General features: G+C 35.1%; 5 protein-coding genes and 1 long non-coding RNA gene across 6 annotated transcripts; all 6 read right to left on the reverse strand.

Moving 5' to 3' along the window:
- Positions 1 to 1665: 1665 nt before the first annotated feature.
- Positions 1666 to 2659, reverse strand: LOC123867965 (ommochrome-binding protein-like). Its single transcript, XM_045910297.1, has one exon. It carries the CDS (start codon positions 2473 to 2475, stop codon positions 1708 to 1710), a length of 768 nt encoding a protein of 255 aa, XP_045766253.1. The 5' UTR covers positions 2476 to 2659; the 3' UTR covers positions 1666 to 1707.
- Positions 2660 to 4865: 2206 nt separating this feature from the next.
- Positions 4866 to 5521, reverse strand: LOC123868007. Its single transcript, XR_006796550.1, has 2 exons — positions 5264 to 5521; positions 4866 to 4970 (listed from the first exon to the last, which is right to left on the reverse strand). It is a non-coding gene; the product is annotated as an uncharacterized LOC123868007 (long non-coding RNA).
- A 2913-nt stretch (positions 5522 to 8434) lies between these two features.
- Positions 8435 to 11789, reverse strand: LOC123868466 (lipase 1-like). Its single transcript, XM_045911007.1, has 5 exons — positions 11595 to 11789; positions 10716 to 10917; positions 9939 to 10309; positions 9695 to 9853; positions 8435 to 8824 (listed from the first exon to the last, which is right to left on the reverse strand). Exons 1-5 carry the CDS (start codon positions 11742 to 11744, stop codon positions 8435 to 8437), a joined length of 1272 nt encoding a protein of 423 aa, XP_045766963.1. The 5' UTR covers positions 11745 to 11789.
- Positions 11790 to 13101: 1312 nt separating this feature from the next.
- On the reverse strand, positions 13102 to 16733 carry LOC123867957 (lipase 1-like). The gene is made up of 5 exons (XM_045910285.1): positions 16445 to 16733; positions 16082 to 16283; positions 14856 to 15226; positions 13720 to 13878; positions 13102 to 13510 (listed from the first exon to the last, which is right to left on the reverse strand). Exons 1-5 carry the CDS (start codon positions 16589 to 16591, stop codon positions 13121 to 13123), a joined length of 1269 nt encoding a protein of 422 aa, XP_045766241.1. The 5' UTR covers positions 16592 to 16733; the 3' UTR covers positions 13102 to 13120.
- Positions 16734 to 18616: 1883 nt separating this feature from the next.
- LOC123867990 (programmed cell death protein 5) lies at positions 18617 to 22162 on the reverse strand. The gene is made up of 3 exons (XM_045910328.1): positions 21979 to 22162; positions 21156 to 21264; positions 18617 to 20406 (listed from the first exon to the last, which is right to left on the reverse strand). Exons 1-3 carry the CDS (start codon positions 22042 to 22044, stop codon positions 20192 to 20194), a joined length of 390 nt encoding a protein of 129 aa, XP_045766284.1. The 5' UTR covers positions 22045 to 22162; the 3' UTR covers positions 18617 to 20191.
- Positions 22163 to 22926: 764 nt separating this feature from the next.
- Positions 22927 to 25803, reverse strand: LOC123867964 (tRNA-splicing endonuclease subunit Sen34). Its single transcript, XM_045910296.1, has 7 exons — positions 25532 to 25803; positions 25020 to 25106; positions 24717 to 24852; positions 24143 to 24258; positions 23845 to 23955; positions 23463 to 23612; positions 22927 to 23168 (listed from the first exon to the last, which is right to left on the reverse strand). Exons 1-7 carry the CDS (start codon positions 25584 to 25586, stop codon positions 22972 to 22974), a joined length of 852 nt encoding a protein of 283 aa, XP_045766252.1. The 5' UTR covers positions 25587 to 25803; the 3' UTR covers positions 22927 to 22971.
- Between the last annotated feature and the right edge of the window lie 128 nt (positions 25804 to 25931).

A 25931-nucleotide genomic window follows, 5' to 3' on the forward strand; every position in this document is an offset into this window, starting at 1 on the left:
ATTTTCAGTTTGAAATTAGTATAGAATTATTTTTATGCCTTGCTACTGAAAAACTGTCATAGGTTTCTATTAGCGCTGTGGCACAGGCTTCAACATTCAGCTGTTTTAGTTCCTGGGTAGCATCACTTACAAGGTATTGATGGGTACTATCAATGACCTTTGGGTACTATTTTTAATTTGTTTCAAATTGAATGTCAATGTCAGGTCAGAGGATTATAATATAATCATATCTTATCTTCTGGAATTAAAGTATAATTATTTATCTGATTAGATTGATTTTAGTTCGTAATGCACATACGTAGTACGAGTAACAAAATAGCTAATGAATTATACTCACACAACATTTTAAGTATTACTTACTTATTTACCTACTACGTAGCCTTCAAACCAGCTTCAAACAGATTTAAGCACACTCTATATTTGTGGTATTCAGCTCATAATCACCTATCATGTACCAGAATTCCATTTATTAATGTCCTAGATGGGCTTGCCCATAGATGAAATATGAAATGTTTTGAATAATAAAAAAAATCTGTACTGCACTGAATGACATGAATTGAATGATATAAATTGCAATGAAAAAGACACATTTTTTTTATAAAATCCAACCTATCACTAATAGGGAATGAATGGAATGTATTTTTTTTTTTTTGTAAAATCTTTGTTGTCTTAATGGTGGCAGGTCTCGGGTTTGATTACCCGCAGCACGGACAGGGTTAGGAATTTAATAATTTCTGAATCTATGGTTTGGTCTAGTGCGAGGCTTCGGCCGTGGCTAGTTACCACCCTACTGGCCGTGCGATTAAACATTCCGGTAAGATGCCGTGTAGAAACCAAAGGGATATTGGTTTACTAAAAAACTCCCATACCACTTCCAGGTCAGCCTGCTTCCATCTTAGACTAACATCATCACTTACCACCCGATGAGATTGCAGTGAAGGGATAACTTATCTATACATATAATAAAATTGTAGAAAAGTGGTGTCTGTACAATGGAAATATATAAAAAAAAAGTAGCAGGGGTTGTTATTATATCGATGCCGAACCCGAAATTGTAATTAATTTTTTTTTGGTCTGTTTGTCTGTTTGTCTGTGTGTTTGTGCACGCTAATCTCAGAAACGGCTTATTCGATTTAGATACGGTTTTCACTAATATATTGTAGTAAGCTTCACTTAGGATTTAGTGTTTATTTCATGTCAATCGGTTCATAAATAAAAAAGTTATGTCAATTTAAAGAATCACGGCGCCTCGCGCCTGAGCGTCCGTGGCTATATAAAGCGCGAAAAGTCACTATTCCACGCGAACGAAGTCGCGGGCACAGCTAGTAGTCTGAATATAAATAAGAAAAAATAAAAACGATTTGTAAAATCGGTTAAGATTTGAAGGAGTTATGGAGTAACTTGGGGGAAAATTTAATATCTAGTTTTCTATAGTAGGAAGATTGTTTCATAAATTGGATGCCCTGTGCCATGTAGGTACTTATTGTAGTAGGTACATGACTAAGAATACGATCCACTAATTAATGCAATTTCGTCTCAAGTTCTGAGGTGGAGCTTAGGTACTTATTGCAGAAGGCAGCGTGTGTGATTCTATAGGTATATGTATGTATAAAATAATTACCTCCTGATCTTTTAAGCAAATACCGTTCAACTTAAGTGTTGTTTTATTGAATTATTATGTAGGACCTAAAGCGTCGCCAAATAAAATTAATACTGTATCAATTTTACAACAGATCGCTCATCGCTAAAGATAATATTATTGTCTTTATCAAAAGCTAAAGCGTATCCATTTTCCAAAGGCAATATCATTTCAACTTGTTTATTTACGTGATCTATTGAATAAATTCCGTTTTGTGCAATTAAATAAGGTTCTCCGTGAACGTCTGTCGTGATGCCCCGTATGTTTTCAATATTATCATTACCACTTAATCTTATAGGAGACTTCGCTCCTTTTGGCATCAAAAAGAGTCCAGTGGGATTTGCAAGAATCAAATTGTCATTTCCATCTATTGCACAATGATGTATTCCATATTCCTCAACAGACGGTACGATAGATTGTTGGTTATTTCTCAAGACATGCAAGTCAAGATTAGTTGTATCTACAAAATATAAGTCATCTTTGAAATGCATATCGAATATGTCGACTCCTCTTACAAGCGCTGGCTTTTCTATATCGTGCGTTTGATAACTGTATTTATATATTCCGTCACTTCCGCCGAGGTAAACAGAACCAGTATTTTGGTCAACAGCACTAGCGAACCCGTTCCTTATATTCGGTACGACTTCAACAGATGCTGTATTCAGATCGAGAATAACATTGTGGAAACTTTGGTCTGAAAACTCATCGGCATTAATACAAAAAAATAGTTTATTTCTATTTCTGTCTATCGAAAACTTGTATGGAATGTTTACATCGGCCAAAACCACCTGTTTTTTATAAGCTTTCTTGCGCACCATTAGACAATTGGTTGACATTTTTGTTTCAACTATTATTTCACCTTTAATTCATTCTTTTTCATTTTATTCACTTCAGAACCATATTTACATATTTATTGATTTTTGATAATTTTGGCCGGTGGGTTCATGGTGGGTTTCATGGGTTCCTGTCAGAGTTTGACATTTAACACAATGGTTGTATTTGATTTCCTCGCTTTCCTAATCTAAGGATTTTATTGAAAATACGAACTTGAAAGTTTATAAATAAAGTCAATTTACAAAAAGTTTTTACAGTTTACTCTCTGGTTTAATCTTCGATTTAATCATGTTTTAAGTTTTACAGGTATCATAGACATACGATTTCTACAGGTATCATGTACTAAGTGCCCGCGAGGACCAGACCTCCGTTATTTTATAAAAACTGAAAGGCTGAAAGTTTCTATGCGTATTGTCCCCAACACAGGGAGGAACGATCAGCGACTATAAAGTTTCGATCATGATGGCTTTGGCAGGTAACAGGTAATAGAAAGCTTGCATCACGGGAACGTACATAGACTATATTTTCTTTCCCGAAAAATAAAAGAATTTCCACGGGATTTCTAATAAAACCTAATTCCACGCAGACGAAGTTACGGCATCCTCTAGTCTTATAATAATTACTACTAGCAAGTAGCATACCTACTATAGTAACGAAATACCTACGTGAGCCAGCCGATCTGACCCGGCCCCAATTTAATTAATTTATTCCCCCTCACAAACTTCAAGAGTATCCTCGGAGAAAATTGCGTACCTATTCGTTATGATTCCTTAATAAATAACTACGCAGTATTTTTAAAATAAGCAGATAAATATTGGAATGCAATTATGATTAGACTAAGGGGTATTTTTTACTGATAAGATACTAAAAGGTTGTTGAAAAGTCAATCTGAGATTACAATAAACACTGTTGTTGTGATATCGGAACACTAACAACAACTAGTACTAGATACAGTGGTAAAAACGTGCAGGCCTATAGTGCGTTTCATCGCATAGTACCTATGGCGTTATGTTGGGTGGTGATTGGCACCATATTGGCATGAGAAGACGCAGATTTTGTTTATTTTCATTTGATTTTCATTTCATTCATTCAGGACTTGGACAAACAGGGGAGCCAACATAACGCCATAGGAACTATTCGATGAAACGCACTATACCTAGTACCTGGGTACTTCTCTGATTTGGCGCAAATCGGAGAAAATAAGAGAATTTTTTAAATTGTGAAAATTGCTGAACTAAACTAAAATATAGGTGAAATTAAAAAGAATGACCAAGTTATATCAAATTGCACCTATGAATTTCAGAGATATATGCATTTGAAATTTTCAGTTACTGAAGGTAATGATTTCTAGTGTGCTGGTAATGATTTTGGTGGAGAAGGCGTTGATGTTTATCTGATGGTAATGAAGCAATATTTCATTTTCAAAAAATAACGTGTTTCTTCATCTTATTAATCAAGTAAACAGAATTAATAACGGAAATATTGCAAACTTTAACAAAAATATTATTCCAGACATATCATCACCTATAAATTTTACTTGAAATGTATAAAATAATCATGCTGCGAGAGCATATTATCACGAAAACAAATGTTTGGTGATAGAACAGTATGAGCGAAAACATGATTATTTAATTTGCATAGAAATGGTAGACCTGCGAAGGGTGTCGTATATAAACATTTTAGTTGATGATAAAGTTAAACCAATTTTGGACCCTGAAGTCAAAAAGAATTTGTAAAACGATTTATAGAAAATGATATGTTCGCAGACACATGTCAAGGAATCATTGCAACATCTTGGGAATGTTAAGACATGCAATGAATACCGCACTATCAGCCTCATGAGTCATGTTCCAAAGATGTTTCTACTTATCAGCTCTTAAGGGATTAGAAATAAATGTGACAACTACTTCAATGAGAGTCAGTTTGGATTTAGATTTGGTGTTGGAACCTGAGAAGCATTATTTGCTATAAACGTACTAGTCCAAAAATATAGAGACATGCACACTGATATATGAATTTCCTTCATTGATTATGAGAAAGCCTTTGACCGTGTACATCAAGTGGTACTTATTCGTCGTTTGCAGTATGTTGAACTCGTTGGCAAGGAAATAAAGATCATTAAGAACCCATACTGGTGGCAGACTGGGACAGTAATAGTTGAAGTTGAGGAAACAGATGAAGTAGCGGTAGGCCATAGGGTATGACAAGAACACATCTTATATCCGCTTCTGTTCAACTTATACTGAGACGCTATCATCTCAGAAGCATTGGAAAATAAGGAATGGGATGTCAAGGTAAACAAATAAATATAAATATCATTCATTCATCATCATTAGAAAATAATAGATAGCGTATAAATGTAGCAGACTAAGTTTATGTACAGTATCAAGAAAACCGCAACAAACCTCAATAAGAACTCTCACATGTACAACACTCGAAAGAGTTTCAATGCACAAATATCTTGGTACATGGGTAAATGAAGAATGGGATCCAGATTCTGAAATAAAGACCTGAATTGAAATTGCCCGTGAATTATTCATGAAAATGAAAAAAGTACTGCGCAATAAGCAACTGCTACTGAAAATTACTGCGAGTAAGTTGGGTTCAAAAAATAAAAATGACAAAGATGCATCGGTAAAGATAGAGACCTAATTTTGGCGATCAAATGCAGAAAGGTCGGTTATCTAGGGCATGTTCTCAGACATGACCAGTATCAGTCGTACGCGTACTATCTTTAAGAGGTAATCTGCCATTAATAAAGAAAGGAGTATTAGTCCAATGGAAACGTACATCAGAAAGTGTTTTTACTTTTGGTGAATTCCTGGCTTTCCTGGAAACTTCTTCCGTTTTATTTGTTTAACTGATAGAGTTTCTTGTAAAGGTTTTTTATATAATCCCATCCTCGTCGCCACTGAAATATACTACAAGAAGTTAATAACCATGGTCATTTCGATACGCCATTTTATTCGAAAACACGTCAAACCGTCGAAACAAAAGCCTAATAATTATTGACATACACCATCGACAATGTATATTACACAAAGCTAGCCCTTGACGTCAATTGTAGAGGTTTTGACGAATAAATAACATCTTTTATAACTATAGGAGTAGTATGTTCACAAGGAGCACATTATTTTTCTGTGGATGATTTTCTTCTAAATCCCTTGTTATCTTAAACAGTATTTTCTCAATCGGCTTACTTCTTTTTATTTTTTCTATATGTTTTTTTAATTTTCAAGTATTTTTTTTCTCTGTACTCTTTGTTGTCTTGCAGTCAACAAAGAGTTTTGATTTTCTATTCTTCTTTAGTCTCAAAATAATCCGTAGAGTTAAGTAAGGATGTCTTCCTCACCACTGTTATTTATCTTGCTTATCGACGAAGTTATGCGTCGTGTCACCAATAGTCCGAAAGGGATATCATGGAGCAGTAGGCAACTTGAAGACCTTGACTATGCGGATGACCTTGTTCTCATATCAGATTGACTCGAATACATTAAGTCCAAATCAAAATACCTACAAGACAAAGTTCCTTAACTAGTCTGCCGATTACCACAAAGAAAACAGTGAAGATGAGGATAAGTTCTACTGCTTCAGAACCATTTTATTTAGAAGACAAACCAATTAAACAGGTGGAGGAGTTCTATAACCTCGGTAGCATCATTTCTCCTAGCGGCGGTGCCGAGGCTGATGTCAATAACTGGATTATAAAAGCTAAAGCTCTCTCTGTTTGAATCGCTTGTAAATTCAGTCTTCTTATACAGGTGTGAAACGTGGAAACAACTATATCACTAATCCACAGAATTCAGGTTTTCCACAATAAGAGTTTCAGTGTTATTCCCCGCATTTTCTGGTCTAACACGATCAGAAATGAGGACTTGTGGTACAAATGCCAGCAACTCCCAGTAAATAAGGAAATAGCTTTGAGGCGATTGTGATTGGATATTTTGCGAAGAGAGGAAGAAAACGTTGCTCAAGCGGCATTTATTGAAACCTGCCTACCTGGCAGCCTGGCGGTCAAATGAGACCTGGTCGAACAACAAACTCCTAGAGGAGGCCCATTGAAGCAGACCTTAAAAGAGTGGAATTCTCGTGGAACCATGTCAAAACAGCAACCAAACGTAGGGAGACCTAGAAAACAACTGCTGCAGCCCTAATATCCAAGAAGGAATGAAAGGACTCCATCATTCTTCTTTACGTTTCGCATATTTTTCTAGATCTTTCTTTAGTTCTTCGTTTTTGTTTGTTTTTTGTGTTTTTAGTCTGCGCTAATTTTTTTTCGCGCGTTTTTTGACTATTTCTTTTCACTATGGTAGTTTCTAAAATCGATATATGATGGTTATTTTTAATATTGAAATACCTTGAGTTGCAAGGATTTTGAATAGTTATTTCTAAATTGCTTGTAACAATATGGGCTACTAATTCAACTGATTAGTTACACAATTTTGGAACAACATTATTTCCTGAAAAATTGATCACCTCCTTCAATTCAACATCATTACCTTCAATTTAAAAACGGAAGGAAAATTACGGTAATGATAGAGCGTAAATGAGGTTTTGGCAGTTTTAATTTTATAACGTCGTATTTTAAAATGCAATATATATGAACATCAAACTAGATACTTATGTTGTTATTAGTACATGAAAGAAAATAAAATTATTAAGAAAAACTAATTATTTGTCTTAAAATGATGTTGAAGGCAAAGAGTGAAAAGTCGTGCCAAACACCAGTTTTGGCACCTAAAGCGTAAATATTTTTTTTCTACAAGTGCACGGCCACTTTCCGCAACATGCCTAGATAGGCTGATTAGGACTTAGTACGGGGCAGGGGAGAACGGAAGGCAATATGTATACTAGAAGGATATTTTGGAGGTGCCATCTCAGTTGCAGGTAATGACTTTTTTTCTGTGCCAAACATTTGTTATTTTTTTATGACGTAATTAAATGATTCGTACGTGTAAAAATGCATTTTAATTGCTTCTCAGGATGTATATAATAATATGTGAAAAACTCGAGCTCGTTTAAAACCGTCTTCTTTGAAAATCATAGCGATTTTCCCTGAGACTCCTGTTTTACCCGTAGAAGGAGGTGAGTTTTTAATATCAAAAATATTATTTCTGAAGTAACCTTTGTAGTTACAATTTTGAATTTTAGGGCACCCGTAGCTGAATATACAAGAGTTCTTTTGTAATGCAATTCTCATCTGTAACTTCATTCATTATTTTTTTATTTGACCTGATATGTGATTTGCGCCAAATCTGAGAATCACCGACCTACCTATAGATTCTATAGGTTCTATAGAACTACCTATAGATATAGATTAGATACCTATAGATTCTATAGCTAGGTAGGCACGCATAGATAATAGTATGGACGGTAGGTACACGTGCGGGACGGTGCTAATATTACCGTGACGGTGCAGTGATACTGTATTAATAATAATAATCCGATAAATAAAGGTACCTACTTATCTGTTTTCATTTTTCATAATATTATTTCGTATGATTGGGTGGAACGTTTCTGATGCTGAACTTATTAAAGTAATTTATTTTTAACCCCCGACCCAAAGAGAGGGGTGTTATAAGTTTGACGTGTGTATCTGTCTATCTGTCTGTGGCATCGTAGCTCCTAAACTAATGAACCGATTTTAATTTAGTTTTTTTTTTGTTTGAAAGGTGGCTTGATCGAGAGTGTTCTTAGCTATAATCCAAAAAAATCGGTTCAGCCGTTTTAAAGTTATCAGCTCTTTTCTAGTTACTGTAACCTTCACTTGACGTCGGGGGTGTTATAAATTTTTAATTTATTCTTATCATCATTTTTCATATTATTTCGTATGATTGGGTGGAACGTTTCTGATGCTGAACCTATTAAAGTAATTTATTTTATCTTGTTATGTGTAAAGATATAACGATAAATCAGGATAACAAACAAAAACACATTTTTTAAGGTTTTATTCAATCAATTTCAGCTGCTATGATCGTAAAGCCTCATAGAGCGTACTATTGCTTCGTAGACCAAGGTTTTCGCGTTGATGCCGTACAAAAAATCGGCGTGACTAAACTCCGGGTGTGGCACTAAAAGTTTCCCAGCTGGATTTCCCAGTTCTCTATGCAGCCTCTCAACATCATTTAAATGAGCTAACGGATCTTTTGCTGAATAGTGTAAAAAGACAGGTGCCGTTATTTTGGACAAATCATACGTAGGCGGGGACGATCTTCCATATATTTGAATGTTTTGCAACGGACCATGATCGTAACGTCTAAAACCCTTGTCTTTTATACTTTGGCCGTAGTGAAGTAACTGCCTCGCTGATATCCCTGCAGGAGCATGACCCGCCTTTACCGGAAACATAGTCTGAAAAATTATTCAAAAAAATAGTTAATTATTTTTTTTGTATAGCATTAGATAAGTTTTATCTTTTATCTGTCAATTCAAGTAAAAAATATTTGGTGAGTCACGGTGAGGTGATGTATAGGTTTGCGCTTGACGGCAATTTAGAGATGATGAAAACGCTCGGGAGCTTGTATGAAATACATAGATGTGACGTCATAAAAGTTTGACGTACTCTTTTAGTTTAATAAATAATATAAAATCGTTCGTGGATTTTATGAATTTTGGAAGACCTGCTATTTAATAATTTCTAAGTAATAATTTATTTTTCACATAAGCATCATCCCAATTTTGCCTGGTAGATTTACATACCTACTTTCCTATTTCAAAGACGGACGCTGAAAGGAGGATTTCCTACTAGTAAAAAGTTTTTAGGGTTCCGTACCTCACAAGGGAAAACGGAACCCTTATAGGAGCACTTTGTTGTCTATCTGTCTGTCTGTCTGTCTATCCGTCGGCCCGTCTGTCGTGTCTGTCAAGAATACCTATAGGGTACCTACTTCCCGTTGACCTAGAATCATGAAATAATTTTGCAGGTAACAGGTAGCAAAAGTAAAGTAATAAATCCGAAAACCGTGAATTGTAGAACTTACATCACAAAAAATTAATTAAATGTGTGTCAATTTTCAAACTAAGATAACTATACCAAGTAGGGTATTCTATGAAAGGGCTTTACTTGTATATTCTAAAACAGATTTTTATTTATATTTATGCTTCATTGTTTTTGATTTATCGTGCAAAATGTCGGAAAAAAATACCCGAGTACGGAACCCCTCGGTTCGCGAGTCTGAGTCGCACTTGGCCGGTTTTTTTAATAAAAATTATACTTCATACCGCATTATGTTGATCTTCATTGCCTCCAGCAATAAAAAATATAAGACGAGTGCAAATTGGCTGAGTGATCGCGCCGTCGACGCAAAACCTTAAACCTAGCTTTGTATAAATTTCTCTTCTAGGGAAAAGTTCTGTTATTCCAAGCAATGAACTTATTCTCTGAAATAAATACATTATTCATTATAGAATGTACCTACATATATACTACTCAGTTTGAAAAGAATTAGTTCCCTTAGGTACGTACCTCTAGCTCTCTCACATAAGGTGATAACATTAAGAATAGAGGATTATTGTTGTGAGCCATATATGCTACGGGTGCCATAGCTTGCATCGAGATAATTTTTTTATTATAATCCGGTCGAAGGGCGGCCATTACGAAGAACGTCGTTGTACCCTGAGACATTCCAATGTAGTGTAATGCAGGTTTTCCAGTGTAATCGAGCACATAGTCAATCATTGCGGGCAAGTCTTTATTTCCGATTTCATCCCAGGAGAATTGCCAAAAAGTGCTGTTGAAACGAGCGTCAGGGTTTAAGGTTGTATGTCTGCGTGAGAAGTGGGTTCCACGAGCATTTCCCAGCCAAACATCGAAACCTTCTTCGGCCAAATAATACGCTAAAAATGTAGAGGTCTATTAAATTAAACGCCGAGGGCTCATCTCTCGAGCGCAAAAATTAATTTGCCACGATGAATGAAAGTTTTGGCTTGCTGGATTGGTGTTATTACTAATTCGTCCGAAGATGGCTACATGGAACATAAATTTTAAAAATCCCCTAGGAACATTCCTCTATCACTTTATTCTACTAAATAGGTATAGGTACCCAAAAATACATGAAAATTTCTACAATCTTATAGAAAATAATTGCACTTATTGCTCCGGATTGATCCGTGTTGCCGAGCAACAATTACTTATCAAATTCGGAAAAAGTCTCGGCCGCCTAAAAGCACAGAGAAAGAAAGAATAAAGAAAGAAACAAAACTAATTTATTCATAGAGAGGGCAATAATGTATTTTTTATTACCTATAGCAGTTCCTGGACCCATTGTGATATAATCGGCAGATGATGCCACCAAACCATGCATTAAAAAAACCACGGGCTTATTGCCAGGTCTGTTATTTGAGTCCCGTCCATGTGGAATACGGTGTACACCCAAAATATAACCATCTTCAGTCGTAACAGTGTGTTCCTCAAATGGATAGTTGTATTTTCTTACCAAATCCGGCTAAAAAAGTTCAAGTGGTGAAAATATCGCGCCTAGGTACTTAAGTAGGTACGTGTGACGCAGGACATCCATAATGAATTATTACATAATGCCCGCAACTTCATCTGCGTGGATTTATGTTTTTTAAAAATCACGTTGGAACTTTTTGATTTTCCGGGATAAGAAGCCTATGTAAATTTCTGGAATGCAAGCTACCTCTGTACCAATTTTCATAAAAATCGGTTTAACGGATGGATTTTTAAGAATCCCATGGGAACTCCCGGGATAAAAAGTAGCCTGTCCTTCATCGGACATCGGTTACGTTGCTGGGACAGAAGTAACAAACAAGAACCCCGGATTTAATACCTACTAGCGCCCTTTATGCGCTGCGTAAATAGACGCAGCGCATGCAACGGAAGTTCTCAGATGGGTCAAATTTTTTCGATTTAATTCACAATTATCATTAGCTTATCTTAGCAAAATATTTATGAATAGAAGCGTATTTAACTATCTAAGATAATTCCTCATTTTATTGGTGAAAACCGTATGAAAATCCGTACAGTAGGTAGTTCTGATTAGACCGAATAAATACGCACACGACGCAGCGGCGCACGCCAGGTAGGTACTTTAAATATTGATATTGTTGATGCAGTTAGTTAGTTTGATATTATGCAGTTAGTCAGTATACGCCCTCTCACCAAGTCAAGTATCGCATCTTCCAGGATATTGTCAGATATACGGTTGCCAAATGCATGGCTCTTGGCCAGTCCTTCAACGAAGTCGGCATGAGGCGACCGAGCGTCCGCAACTAACACTATGCAGAACCACAACACAATGCGTGCCAACATTCTATATAGTTTCACTACCAAATAATTAACATCCCGATACTTATATAAAACTATATATCTAAGATTATAAGCATATCAAACAACAAATCACGAAATATTATGGTATCTCATTCTTATTATTATTTCTGATAGATAACACGATTTACGAGCAGATGGAGTAAGATACCTCTATCTTATGATTGAGTGCTTCCTTACACTTATTACAAACTGAACAAGTATACATTAAAAATTTATAATACCCCCGACAAGTGAAGGTTACAGTGACTAGAAAAGAGCTGATAACTTTCAAATGGCTGAACCGATTTTATTGGATTATAGCTAAGAACACTCTCGATCAAGCCACCTTTCAAACAAAAAAAAAACTAAATTAAAATCGGTTCATTAGTATAGGAGCTACGATGCCACAGACAGATACACAGATAGACACGTCAAACTAAAAACCCCCCTCTTTTTGGGTCGGGGGTTAATTATAGATACATAACGATGGCTTATTCAAAATTACTGCACACATTGTCGATTTTACAAGAGAATTGTGTAAAGTTCTGATATGACTAGCACAAAAATACTTAAATAAAATACTTAGATCGTTTTAATTAAGTTTAGGTAGAGTTATGATCAGATGCTAAACTACATTAAAATGATCTAGGTACCTAGTATTTTTGTGCTAGTCAAATCTGAACTTTAACAACTTTCCTGTAAAATCGACGATTGTAGGTATAGTTAGTGCAACTGTGTATATATAATTTAATGATTTTATAGAGACTATAAATTTATACAGGTCCTTCCACTTGACCTACTTAGATGAGAATTAAGTAGGTACTTTATACTTATACTAGCCGATGCCCGCAACTTCGCCCGCGTGGATTTAGGTTTTATGAAATCCCGTGGGAACTCGTTGATCTTCCGGGATAAAAAGTAGCCTATGTGCTAATTCAGGATATTACCTATCTCCATTCCAAATTTCAGCCAAATCCGTCCAGTAGTTTTTGCGTGAAGGAGTAACAAACATACACACATACACACACACACACACACACACACACACACACACACACATACAAACTTTCGCCTTTATAATATTAGTGTGAAGTGTGATAAAGTAACCTACTACCCAAACCAATTTGATATTATGACGTTTATATTTTATTCTGTCCTCACAAGGTGCTCACATTGGGCTCCTCAATAGGTAGGCCATTAGGAGGATAATAAGGGTTAGGATTCGAGTTAATAAAAAAACTAAATTAAAATCGGTTCATTCGTTAAGGCGCTACGATGCCACAGACAGATACACAGATACACACGTCAAACTTATAACACCGCTCTTTTTGGGTCGGGGTTTAAAAAATAAACTACCTACAATTTTTTAAATATTTATTTCAGTTTTGCCGGTCTCGTCGTCGCATAGCTCTGATTATACCGTCATAGACAAGCGTTTTCGCATCGATCCCCCATACAAAATCTACATGACTGAATATCCTCCGTGGCACTCTAACCCTTCCAGCTAGATTTCCCAGCTCTCTGAATAGCCTCTCTACGTCTCTTACATCTGCTAATGGATCGGTTTCTGAATAATGTAGATACACTGGGGCAGATATTCTGGACAAGTCAATGCGTGGCGGGATTGCGAATCCGTATATTCTCCTGTTGATGACGGGTCCATGGTCATAGCGTCGGAAGTCTCGGCCAAAAATTGATTGACCATAGTGCGCTATTTGCCTCAACGCTATACCAGCCGGATAATGACCAAGTATAACAGGTAACATAGTCTGCAAGTAAATAAATTGAGTTTCATTGATTTAGGTGTAACTATCGAGATTGAAACTTAGGCAGATAGGTACCTAAGTATGTTAAACAGTACAAGTATTTCTTATAGGTACACATTGGAAAAGTTTACATTTAAGCTAAGTAACACTATGTAAGTATATTTTATACATTTCATTATTCTTGTATATACCTATAAAGGAATATGACATACCGCATTGTGTTGATCTTCACTTCTTCCGGCTATAAAATATATAACCTCAGTGCAGAGTTGCTGAGTTTCCGCTCCATCGATACAAACCTGTTTGCCTATTTCTGTGTAAATTGGTCTCTTAGGTAAGAACTCGGCTATGCTGAGTCGTGCAGCCATTTCCTAGAAGAAATATTAAGAAGTTTATCTCACCAAAAATACTTATAAATATCTCCATCTTATTGCTGGGCCAAAAATTAGTAGCAATGCAAAGCAATCAGAAAGTTAGTGAGAAAACGTAGAAGAACGCTAATAAACACCCTCGTTTCTGTTAACCGATACACGTCCACTGCTGGATATAGGTCTCTTGTAGAGACTTCAACAAACCGCGGTTTGGCGTTTGGATTCCGCAGGTTCCTGCAACTTCTCTGTCAGTCTACCAAATGGGAGGTCTACCAACGCTACGCTTTCCGGTCCGAGATCGTTAAAGGGACTCCAGTATCCTGGTAGTTGGGCTCTAACGCGCATCTATCGGTTCTTCAAACTATATGCTCTCCCCATTGCCACTTGAGCTTCGCAACCCGTTGAGCTATGATAGTTGCTCTCCCCATTGACCACGTGAAGACACTTTGCGCAAAGCTCTCTCCATCAGCGGCTGAATCTGAGCTTTTTATGAGACCTATAGTTGTCTCGGATCCGTATCACATCACTGAGATTACTCGTCGTCACTGATAAGTGGCAGCATGCATTCTTCAGGCACTGAGGAATTTCGGACGAGAAGACATCTGGAAGCTTTCAGACGTGGCTACTTTCTCGAAATTGGACCTACCTAGCTGGACCGTATGTCTTAGGTTATACCTACTCGTCTACAGTTTTGAGTATAGAATTCTTATCCATTACTGGTAGAGCATTAGTAATGATTTTCGTGTTCAGTTTTAGGCCACCCGTTAAGAAACTCTATTGAAGTCGTTAAGCATATATAAGGTCTCTCAAAGACTCTGCCATAACAGCTATGTCATCGGCAAACCGAAGCTGAACGAGAAACATGCCTTTGCCTTCAATCAAAAAATTGTAGGTATTTTTTAATTGAAGGCAAAGGTGTGTGTAATTCAGGAGGATAAAATTCGGGAACAAAATGCTATTTTGATTAAAATAGTTACCTCAATTCTTCTAGCAAAAGGTGCTAATGCTCTCAATAATGGACTAGTATTATGGGCCATATAAGCTACAGGTGCCATAGCGTGCATTGAAATGATTTTCCTGTTATACTCTGGCCGAAGTGATCCCATAACAAAAAACGCCGTGGTACCCTGAGAGAATCCGATATAGTGCAATGCAGATTTTTTCGTATGTTGGAGTATGAAGTCAATCATTGCAGGTAAGTCTTTGTTTCCTATGTCATCCCAAGAAAACTCCCAAAAGGCATTGCTGAGAACTGCGTCGGGATTCAATCGTCTGTGTCTTCGTGAAAAGTAGTTGCCACGAGCATTTCCCAGCCAAACATCATAACCTTCCTCTGCTAAAATGTATGCTAAAAATAATAGATACTGCAATGTTATAGTCAGTTTTATAATAAAGATTATCCACTGCATCCAACTAAGTAAGTATTTCTTATCCGCTATTGAACTATATTCCATAAACCAATATTATAAATGGGGAAGTGTCTGTCTGCTAGCTTTCCTCGGCCCATCCGTTTAAAACATTTTGAGGAAATTTGGTAGTGAGATAGCTTGCATCGCCGGGAGGGGCATAGGCTACTTTTTATCCCGGAAAATCGAAATTTCCTACGGGATTTTAAAAAAAAGCAAAATAAACGTGGACGGAGATGTGGCCATAATCTACTTGTTACAGAGATAGCTATACCTATTTTAAAAGTGGAGAGGAAAACTAATTCTTGAATGACGTCCCATACACTAACAGTTCGAATTAGAAACGGGGAGGCAAATCGCTTCTTACGTGTCCGTAGATTTTCGGCTAAGTACGTAGGTACCTACAGGTGCAGACCTTGCCAAAATCGCGATCTCTTGTCTCCACCAACTACTGCCTTAACAATTACAAGTCCGAATCATTGATAGATGTAATAGAATAAAATACATTTTTATTCAAATAAACTTTTACAGGTGCTTTTGAATCTATTTGAAATGATACCAAAGTACATTAGATAGAGCGAACGCACGTTCCTAAAAATATTTGCTGGTAGCATTTTTTTTACTAATTTACAGCTATAATACGGGTTACCTGGGAGAGATCACTTTAGTGATAAGGTCGCCCTTTGTATTTTTATCTGTATCATTTATTATTTTCTTTGTAATTTTGTGCAATAAAGATGTTTAAATAAAATTAAATAAATAAAATAATATAAACTTCATTATTTCGGATTAGGTACCTAGAGAAGATCCTGGTCCCATTACGATAAAATCGGCAGATGAGGATAATAAGCCATGCATCAAAAGTACAACAGGTTTATTCCCAGGGGCATTGTGCGAGTCCCGTCCGTGAGGAATACGCTGCAACCCCAAGATATATCCATCTTCAGTCGTCACAGAATGCTCTTCAAATGGATAATTATATTTTCGTACCAGATCAGGCTGAAATGGTCATAGAAAATATGCTCAAGTGCGAGTCCGTAATTAATTCCGTCTACGGGTTAGAAATCCCGAGACACGGGCGACATTAGGCTCTGGAAACCTAAAAATATTACTTATTCTTTTGTCAACAACTAATTAATAAAAATTATTATTATTCTTACCAAATCTAGCGTAGCATCTTCAATAACATTGTCAGATATACGAGTGCTTAAAGCGTTACTTCTGACTACATGTTCGATGTAGTCAGCATTAGGCAAGCGCCCTGTTACAAACACAATAGTACAACAGAACACAAAACCCCGTAACATTTTTACTTATTAAATGGATACCTATGCACTGGATTTTCTTACGCAAATCCGAGTTTTATAACATTGGACGAGCTTGATAATCCTTCATCGTATCCAGAGGCGGATTCCCCATAGGGTCCATTAGGCCAGGGCCAAAGGCGATACCTACTTACTGAGGCGTTGCGAATAGGATGCAAACATTAAAACACATTCACAGTTCACTAGTTACTAAAGCTACCGTATTACACCACCACTAATATACGGAAAAAATATTGACATGGAAAACCTAGACTATTATCATCACAGTTTTACGATACATCGTAAAACTGTGCTATTATTTACTATCTATTTTATTAACCCCCCCGACCCAAAAAGAGGGGTGTTAAAAGTCTGACGTGTGTATCTGTGTATCTGTCTGTGGCATCGTAGCTCTTAAACTAATGAACCGATTTTAATTGAGTTTTTTTTTTGTTTGAAAGGTGGCTCGATCGAGAGTGTTCTTAGCTATAATCCAAGAAAATCGGTTCAGCCGTTTGAAAGTTATCAGCTCTTTTCTAGTTACTGTAACCTTCACTTGTCGGGGGTGTTATAAATTTTTAATTTAGGTAAGTACACTTGTTTTAACGGACGGACAGACAGACAAACAACAAAGTAAACAACAAACAACAATCCTTTAAGGGTTCCGTTTTTCCTTTTGATGTACGGAACCGTAAAAAGTATAGTAAATGAAGTTACAGTAAATTATGAGTACCTAAAGGGGGCAGCTGGTACTACACAGCCTAGGGGCCAACACTGCTAGTCCGCCTCTGATCGTATGTATTTATCAGTAATCGAACATGTGGTCCTATGTAAAGCAGGATTACGTTGATATATTTGTGTCATAATCCATATTCAATTTATTAAGTAGTAGGTACATTTAATTAATTGTGGCGTAAATAAAATTGTGGTAAAACTAATAAGGCGATTCGTACTGATAACTCAAAGGAACAAGATAAATAAACTAGATGATGCCCGCAGCTTCACCTGCGTGGATTGGTCGGATGACGGATCTCCTGCAGCATCAGAATTGAGGAGTTGGAATCCAAATTTTTTATGGAACAATGTCGCAAAGTTTCTGTATCGATAAAAAAAAAATACGCAAATCGGTTCAGAAATCTCGGAGATATCAATGTATAAATGTTTTTTAAAGAATATTAGCCATGCTAATCATGATTAAAAAAAAAAAACTATATAAAAATTAGGAACCAAAAAAAGAATACTTACATGCCTGTATGTTTAGGAAGTTATTTATGTTTATTTTATTTTGTTATTCCATTACAAATTATTTTAGGTGCAAGCTCACCTGGTAGCAAGTGGTTTTACCGCTAGGGTGGTAACTGATAACTGCACGGCTATAGCCTCCCACCAGACTATAAATTACCAAAAAATAAATAAAAAAAACCCTGCCGGGAATCGAACCCTCGACCTTCCACTTATAAGACTACAGCACTCACTTAGCACTTTGCGCTAGGGAGGTCGTCTCACCACTTAGTTTATAGGCAGGTTTAATCTATTGAACTCACTAACTTGTTTTCATCACTTAATAAAAGCTCAGGTCAGGGTTATACTACCGACCATTGAGTCTTTAGGTACTCTTTCCAGCTCAAGCAATAGCCCTAGCCCCTAGGCGGTAGGCACATGCTATCAAAAAGTAATTTTACATTTTTGATTATTTATCTACCATTTTGCATTAATATAATTTATTAAATAGTAATTTATAAACTATATACTTATACTATTATTAGTTTACAAATTGCGAAAAACCAAATTAAATTTGAATTTCGCGGGCAGACCCGTCTCATGCACCTTAATCTTAGCCTATTGGTAACAGGATCGATTTCGGTGATATTGGTGCCATCTTTTCTCAGTGCAGTGAAATACAAATTTCATTGATCATAAGGAAGATAGACATTGCACTGTAATATAATCATATTATTTTATAGATATAATAGGTAGGTCCATCCGGGCGAAGCCGGGTGGGTCAACTAGTAAATAATACAAGTCATAGTAAGTATAAATATTTTATTTATTGTATAAAAGCAAATGCCCAATAAGTGTTAGATCTTAAAAGAAAAATCATTTTAACACAAGAACACAGTAAATGTTCAATTCTGCTGCTTTTGGTAAACAATGTAGACTGTTAAATATCATCAAGGGCTTCCGAGATGGTCAAGCGGCTTGATGTCAAGCACGTAAATTTTACAAAGGACTTTGACAGTTTATAAAGTTTGCTTGACGGTGATTGATGCGATTTTATATTTTTCAAGATATGAGAAAAGTGCCGTTTGCTGACTCAAGCTGCTTGACGGGCGCATCAAGCAGCTTGAGCAGCAAATACGTCCTTTACGTCAAGTCGCTTGGCCGTCTCGGAAGCGCTTACGAAATTATCCTTTGCTTGATAATGCTCTAAATGTAGGTGAAAACTACATTTAAATTATTCACAGTTATAAGCGACTACGCAAATACTAGGCAGTGTTTGTTTTTTACAAATTATAGATAACAAAGTTCAACATAATTTTTTCATTTTGTGAGATTTTTATAAAGCATATTATTTAATATAATATTGCAATTGAACCTGTTTTTGTAACAACTAGTAAATATAATGCATTCAAACTAAGGATAGGAATTACTTTCCGCAATTTCAATTTCACATTCTTCAATATATTTTCAGTATATTTATAATTGATTTTATAATACTAATACAGATAATAATGAAGAAAATAACGTTATATGTAAATAATTTACCTTGCAAATCAAATTTTCTAGTGACTATTGATAGACTTTCCTATTCTTACTTTGAATACATTTACATATAAGTACATTTATCTTACATCCTGTTAGATGAAAATTGATATTGAAGCTAATTAAGGCTCCACTTATAAACAAAGAGTCTTTGTCATGAAACAGAATGGTAGTGTTACATAGTGATTTACACTTTTAAAAGATACCAAAGATTAAATAATAAGTGATGATCAAAGTAATAACCATCTTAATTGTTAAATTGCGTTAAATAACTAAAAGAACCACATTCTCGCCATTCCTGCAACTTATAAAAGTGACTTAAAAATCTGTTGATTTGCCACCTCAAGCACTCAAATATTCTTGAACATTTTAGTATAGACTTGCAAGCACATCAATAACTCACTGGCGCAGTCACAATATCAAATATATGAAGTACCATCATTCAAATGGACTTATACCTCCAAGTATGCTACAAAAGGTGTGGCTTATAAAATGACAGTCATTTTTGTGCACATTCGAAGTACCCCACAAAATCGGGAATTAAAATTGACACTGTCAAATGGTCTTCGTGTTGGCACTTTGTTGAGTGATGTTTAATGACCAACATTTAGTTTGTAATACGCTCACATGACGCTCACTGCTGCTATTAGCGCCAAAATGCGAAATTCAAAAACAGATAAGACAATTGCAGGTCCAGCATACTTGTATTAGTCGAGGACACATTGAACAACCTCTGCATACTCTTCTCAGACCTGAGCCAATTGCACAAAAATGATCACATCCATGCCAGTGAGTTGTATGTGAACTAGCACAACATAAAATGCTCCTTTTTAGTAACTACTAGAAATCATCATCATCAGAATCAAGTGCTGCTCTTCTTCGATCAAACTTAACAGTGCTTGTTGATTTAGGCATCTGTTGATTCAATGATTCGAGCAGTTGAATCAGTTCTTGCTCAGATATTCTTGTGCTCACTTGTCCCATTTGGACCATACGACAGATCATATTTTCCACCATTGCACCCTTCTCTGGTTTGCTTAATTTGATTGTGTTTACTGCAACAATATAAAAGCATATCTTAATTTAATTCATTAATATTTAATACTATGGTTTCACATATAAAAGTATTATACAAGGCCTTGTTGAAGTCAAAGCCTATTATTGGGTACCATCGTACACTTTTTAACTGACTTCAAGAAAAGGAGGAGGTTCTCAATTCAAGTGCACGTTTTTTTTGTGTGTTTGTTACGCGATTAGTACCCCAAATATAAATCGATTTAATAATAAGTAACCAACTTCAATAACCATGAAAAAGTAAAAGGCAGAATCCTTTAAATTTTCTGGGTAAAAACCGGCCAAGTGCGAGTCTGACTTGCGCACTAAGGGTTCTGATACAGTCGTAATTTATTGACATTTTGCACTAAATCAACAACTATTAAGCATAAAAATAAATAAAAATCTGTTTTAGAATGTACTGGAAAAGCCCTTTCATATGATATCCCATTTGGTATAGTAATCTCACTTATACTATTTTAATTTTTTCTTGTGATGTAACTACAAATTCACAGATTTTGGATTTTACCCCTTATGTGTGTTATAAGACCTGCCTTTTATGATTCTAGGTGATCAAGAAGTACCCTATCAGTTTCTTGAAAGACAGACAAAGAAGTGATCCTACAAGGGTTCCTTTTTTTGTCAAAATCGGTTAAACAGCTAACAGATGGCTGTCAAAAGCTAACAGACAGACATATATTGATATAGATATACCATGTCCAATTAAATTAAACATTAAAAAGACATTTACATCTTGCTCTGGCATCTTGACTCAAGGCTTGTGATAGTATTGAGTGTTTTGCCTCTTCCATCGCTTGCATCCGTTCTTCTTGAGCCTTAGCTTGATTAGGATCGCCTCCCTGGAATAATTAGTTTTCAAATATAAATCTGCTAGTGATATTATTAAGTATTAGATACAGGTGATACTTTTTTAATGCTCTGGAGTGGTGGCAAGTATGCATTACACAGATATCAGCAGGAAGACAGCAGGGAGTGAGAGTGTTTATTGTGGGTCAGATACAGGATTTTATGTTCATTGTACTGGCGCAAACAAGACCCACAGAGCTTTTAAGAAGTTTGATGTCATCACCTGATTGTATTATAAAAATTAACCCAGCATAAAATCTGGTAGCATAAAACTCAGCAGGTACATGATTGTTTTAAAACGAATTATTTAGACCTCAGATTACCGAGCAAACAATAATTATGCATCATCACAATACAAATTGTGCACCCCGAGTTGAAGATATTTAGAGTTATAAATAGATATATTTAAAAGTATAGGTATAGACAGAATTTGATGATTCATTTTCATAGACTTATAACAACTTGTTATTTGTGCTGCAATTATTATGTGCCGTTTATCTGAGAAGTGCCATCAAATAATGCCCACACAAAACTAGGATCCAAATAAATTATTACTAAGTAAGTATTTGAGTTTACTATGTAAATACTCAGTAATAATCACGTTGGAATTAAATATTAAAGCACTTGTCCCATATTTTATAGATGATCTCCAAAAATTAGTAAAATGTTTAATCAGTAATCACATAACCTCATTCAAAAATTCTTACCCCATGTTGCGCCTGTAACTGGGCCAAACGCTGCTGTCTTATTTTATCCAATTCTGGATCAGCCATTTTTCTGCTGTTTTTGAATTTTTATCAAGGTTTTTTTGATATTTTCAAAGAACAAAAAGTTCACAATAACTTGCAAATTCACAAACACTTCACAACAACCAAAGAGTATACAACAACACTTCACAAATTTAAAAAAAAAAATTAATAAACCATAGATACTTTTAATTTTATACCACAGAGAGAACACCACAGCTGAACTGGATAGAGAGCTTAGAAAGGAGCATGAAAGAAGCGAGAGAAACTAGAATATTGTGTTATGTTGGTAGTACGCACAGATAATCTTTTTTTATTGCTTTTGACTGGCTTTGGATTCTTACTTTTTAGACACGATGCATGCAAGCCTGCGCAATTTAAGACTATTTTGCGCAAAATATTGATATGAATAACTAACTAATTATAATTTGTATTGTTTTCGGTAAGAAGAGAAAATAAAAGGCTTATTTATTTGTTTAATATGCTTTCGGTAGCTGGAGAATGGAGTACTCTATACTATAGGTACATAATACCTATGTATTTTAGGAGTATCTCAAGATTATATTACCTATTTTATTTTAGTGCACAAGACTGTAATCATAAAAAATAAATAAAACTAAGTAGGTACTGACTAGACAAACCTAGACCAAAACGAAATCTGATCACCCCATAGAAACCAGCTAATACTAGGTTAATAAAATTATTATTTTTAGTCAACTTATTTGTGGCCAGCAATTGTTCGTTATTACTTCGTCCGATTGAGATAATGCTTTGAACAGTTGTTTTCGAACTTGCGTGGAAGTTTCTAATAATATAGTACCATCAACGACTATACAATAGGTATAGCAGAAGTCACATTGCATCTCAAGCCGGGCATCAGCTAATTAGTATTTAATAAAAGAATCTATGCTTTATCAAGTTATTTTAATAGCTTAAACTACCTGTCCCAAGAAATTAGCTATTAACACTGTCATGCCATTGAAGTGTCTGATATTCAATTTTACCGTAAGCATTACAAAATGCAAGTACGGCCAATTTATTAACTGCCACTGACAATCTTCCAAAAGCAACTAAACTTGCAGGACGAAATAATGTTGCATAGTCATTTAGGCACCGCAACATGTACATTGCATGAAATTTTACTGGATCACCTGAAAATATTGAATTTATTTAATATAAGTAATAATTTTACTGTACCTGCCATGACTGACTGACTTCATGTTCAGGAGATACACTGAATCTTTTTTCTATCTATGAAGCACTAATAGATTTCTATAACTAGACTAAATTTCAACCTTATATAGCTCTTGTAATTTATTTTTAAAATAGCTGACATACTGACAAATGGACAGACAGAAAGATAGGTGGGCAGACAGACTGAACGGAACTATAGGGCTCCTTGTTTTATTATCGGATCCTAAAAATATAGGTAACACTACAGTTACCTGGATATACTAAGAAATCGGCTCCAAATTTTGATCCTGATGTCATATGGAATCCCTTTTGCCACAAGTCTTTGAAAATAGCATATCGACTTGCACCTTTTTTGTCAAATACACTTGGTCTCAATATGCTTACTGAAACTTGTTTTCTCTCTAAAAATAAATACAGATCTCCCTCAAAAAGTGGACATTGAAATAGGATGAAATTAGACCCAATTTTATCAATGGGAAACATGGTAAAATAATACTTTTTAGCAAATGTGGTCCCTTCATAGAAAAAACTTTTTAATTTTTGGACTAAATTGGGAGTTAATAAAGATTTAAAATGTTATAACAGAATATAATTTTAATTATAGACCTACATTTTTATTCAAAGACCAAATACCTGTTTCTATGTGATGTTCAGTTGGTAAATGAACAAGGATGTGTGCTGGTGCCAAATTAGTTAGTTTATTTATTTCTTCTTGCAACAATGCATCTTTATCAATAACTACATCTGTAAAAAAAAAATTGTAAACATTTTTTTTAATCAATGAAAAAGTGGGGTGTGGTTAAAACGTATCTAATAAGAAGGAAACACAACTTAGAGCCGACCACAAATAACATAGGTAAAACAAGGTCTATATATTATAAGAAGGAAATACAACTTGCAGTTAAATTAGTTTTTTATTGAAAATACCTACTAGATATTCCCTTGGACATCATCTTTTGTTTTTTTCCTGCAACAATAATGTCCAGTTTCTGAGATAACTGCTCAATTTTCCGCTTACGTAAAGCCTCTGCCTGTTCAGCTAATGTTCTGTAAAAATTTTTTGATAACTATAAAATGAATTTAAGTAAATGGAAAAGTCTGGTCAAGTTAGAGTCAGACAGGCTCACTAAGGGCTATGTCTGATCTTACAAGAAATAGTACTTTTTTTTAGGGTTCTGTATCTCAAAAGGAAAAAAGGAACCCTTATAGGATCACTTTGTTGTCTGTCTGTCTATTTTTGTGATCGCTAATTCATGGTTGTTGGATATTTCCTTACACTTCTGCTATGATATTGCTACCTGCCAAATTAAGATTTAAGGTCAACTCACTCAACGGGAAGTAACCTTCTTATGGGTTTGATTCCCTAAACAGGCCTTGACAGACACAACTGACGAACAGACAATAAAATGATTCTATGAGGGTTCCCTTTTATTCTCTGGAGGTACAGAATCCTGACAAGAAAATACTCAATTTCTTATCAAATTAAGTGGACAAAAATGAAATACTTGTCATTTATTTTTTCTATTTGCTGTTTTTGCTCATCTGTGAGATTGTCATTCAATTTCGGCAGTTCAATCAACTCACAAATTCCATTTTCAACTAACAATGCTGCTTCCTCAGACATCAGAGCCATTGGCAATCCTAGGGAATAGCAAAATATATAAAAGTTTCACAACTGTCTTAAGTACCATTTCATAAAAAGTTTAAGGCTTTTTTAATTTTAGGATTTTTTTGGAATCTACAAAATGTAACTCTTATTAACATCACATTAATGAATTTTCAGAGTTCAATTAGTTAAAGCAACTTACCCTGAAAATCGTTTTGACGTGGAAATGATGGAACTGATCCAATTAATGTACCGCATATTCGATGAATTGCCCGAACATTATGCCAATCTAAAATAAAAAAGAACTGAGTACACATTAAAGACAAATCAAACTCAAAGTCAAATAATTTATTCAAAATATGTGGGTAACATTATACACTTTTTGATAGTTGATTGTTGGATTTGTAAGATAATAATGTAGTGGTGATAATTAATTACATAAACTAAAAACTAAAGCTACAAGTTACTACCCTAGAGGTGAAATAGATTTATTTTACATCTATGGTATCTACAATGCATCATGTTATTGAAGAGGTTCAAACTATAATATTTTAAGTAAGTATAAGAAATTATAAATTATTTTTAGAAATTATAATTTATTTTTATTAGATGATATCAGTGATGTCATGTAGATTTTTTTTTGTTCATTTATCCTGTAGGAACTCTTTGATTTTCCGGGATAAAAGTAACCAAGGCCTTCAGATACTGACTCACCATCAGAATTCCAGATATAAGCTATCCCATTGCTCACATATAGAGTTATCATCATAAACTTATTATTGTAAACTACTTTGTCCGTAAGTTTAATTTTTTAGCTATAGCAGTAGGTTTAAAATTAATATGAACAGTCTTATTTATTCATCTTATTTTTTATTGCTTCGATTTCCTTAGTTGGCATAACACAAAAAGTCCAAAGTTATTTTTAAGTTAACTAATTGATAAATTGATCCTAAAAATTGAAATGATCACATTGATTTGATTGACACTTGACAGATATATGGTTGTGCCAACATTTAGAAAATTACTGTATATATTTCAAAAAACTTTGACAAATAAATACATAATGGTGCCGCCAGATGCTTGCGGCAAACAACATTTTAAAGCAAGCATCGGT

Source organism: Maniola jurtina, chromosome 9 (assembly GCF_905333055.1).
Source record: "Maniola jurtina chromosome 9, ilManJurt1.1, whole genome shotgun sequence".
Lineage (NCBI taxonomy): Eukaryota > Metazoa > Arthropoda > Insecta > Lepidoptera > Nymphalidae > Maniola > Maniola jurtina.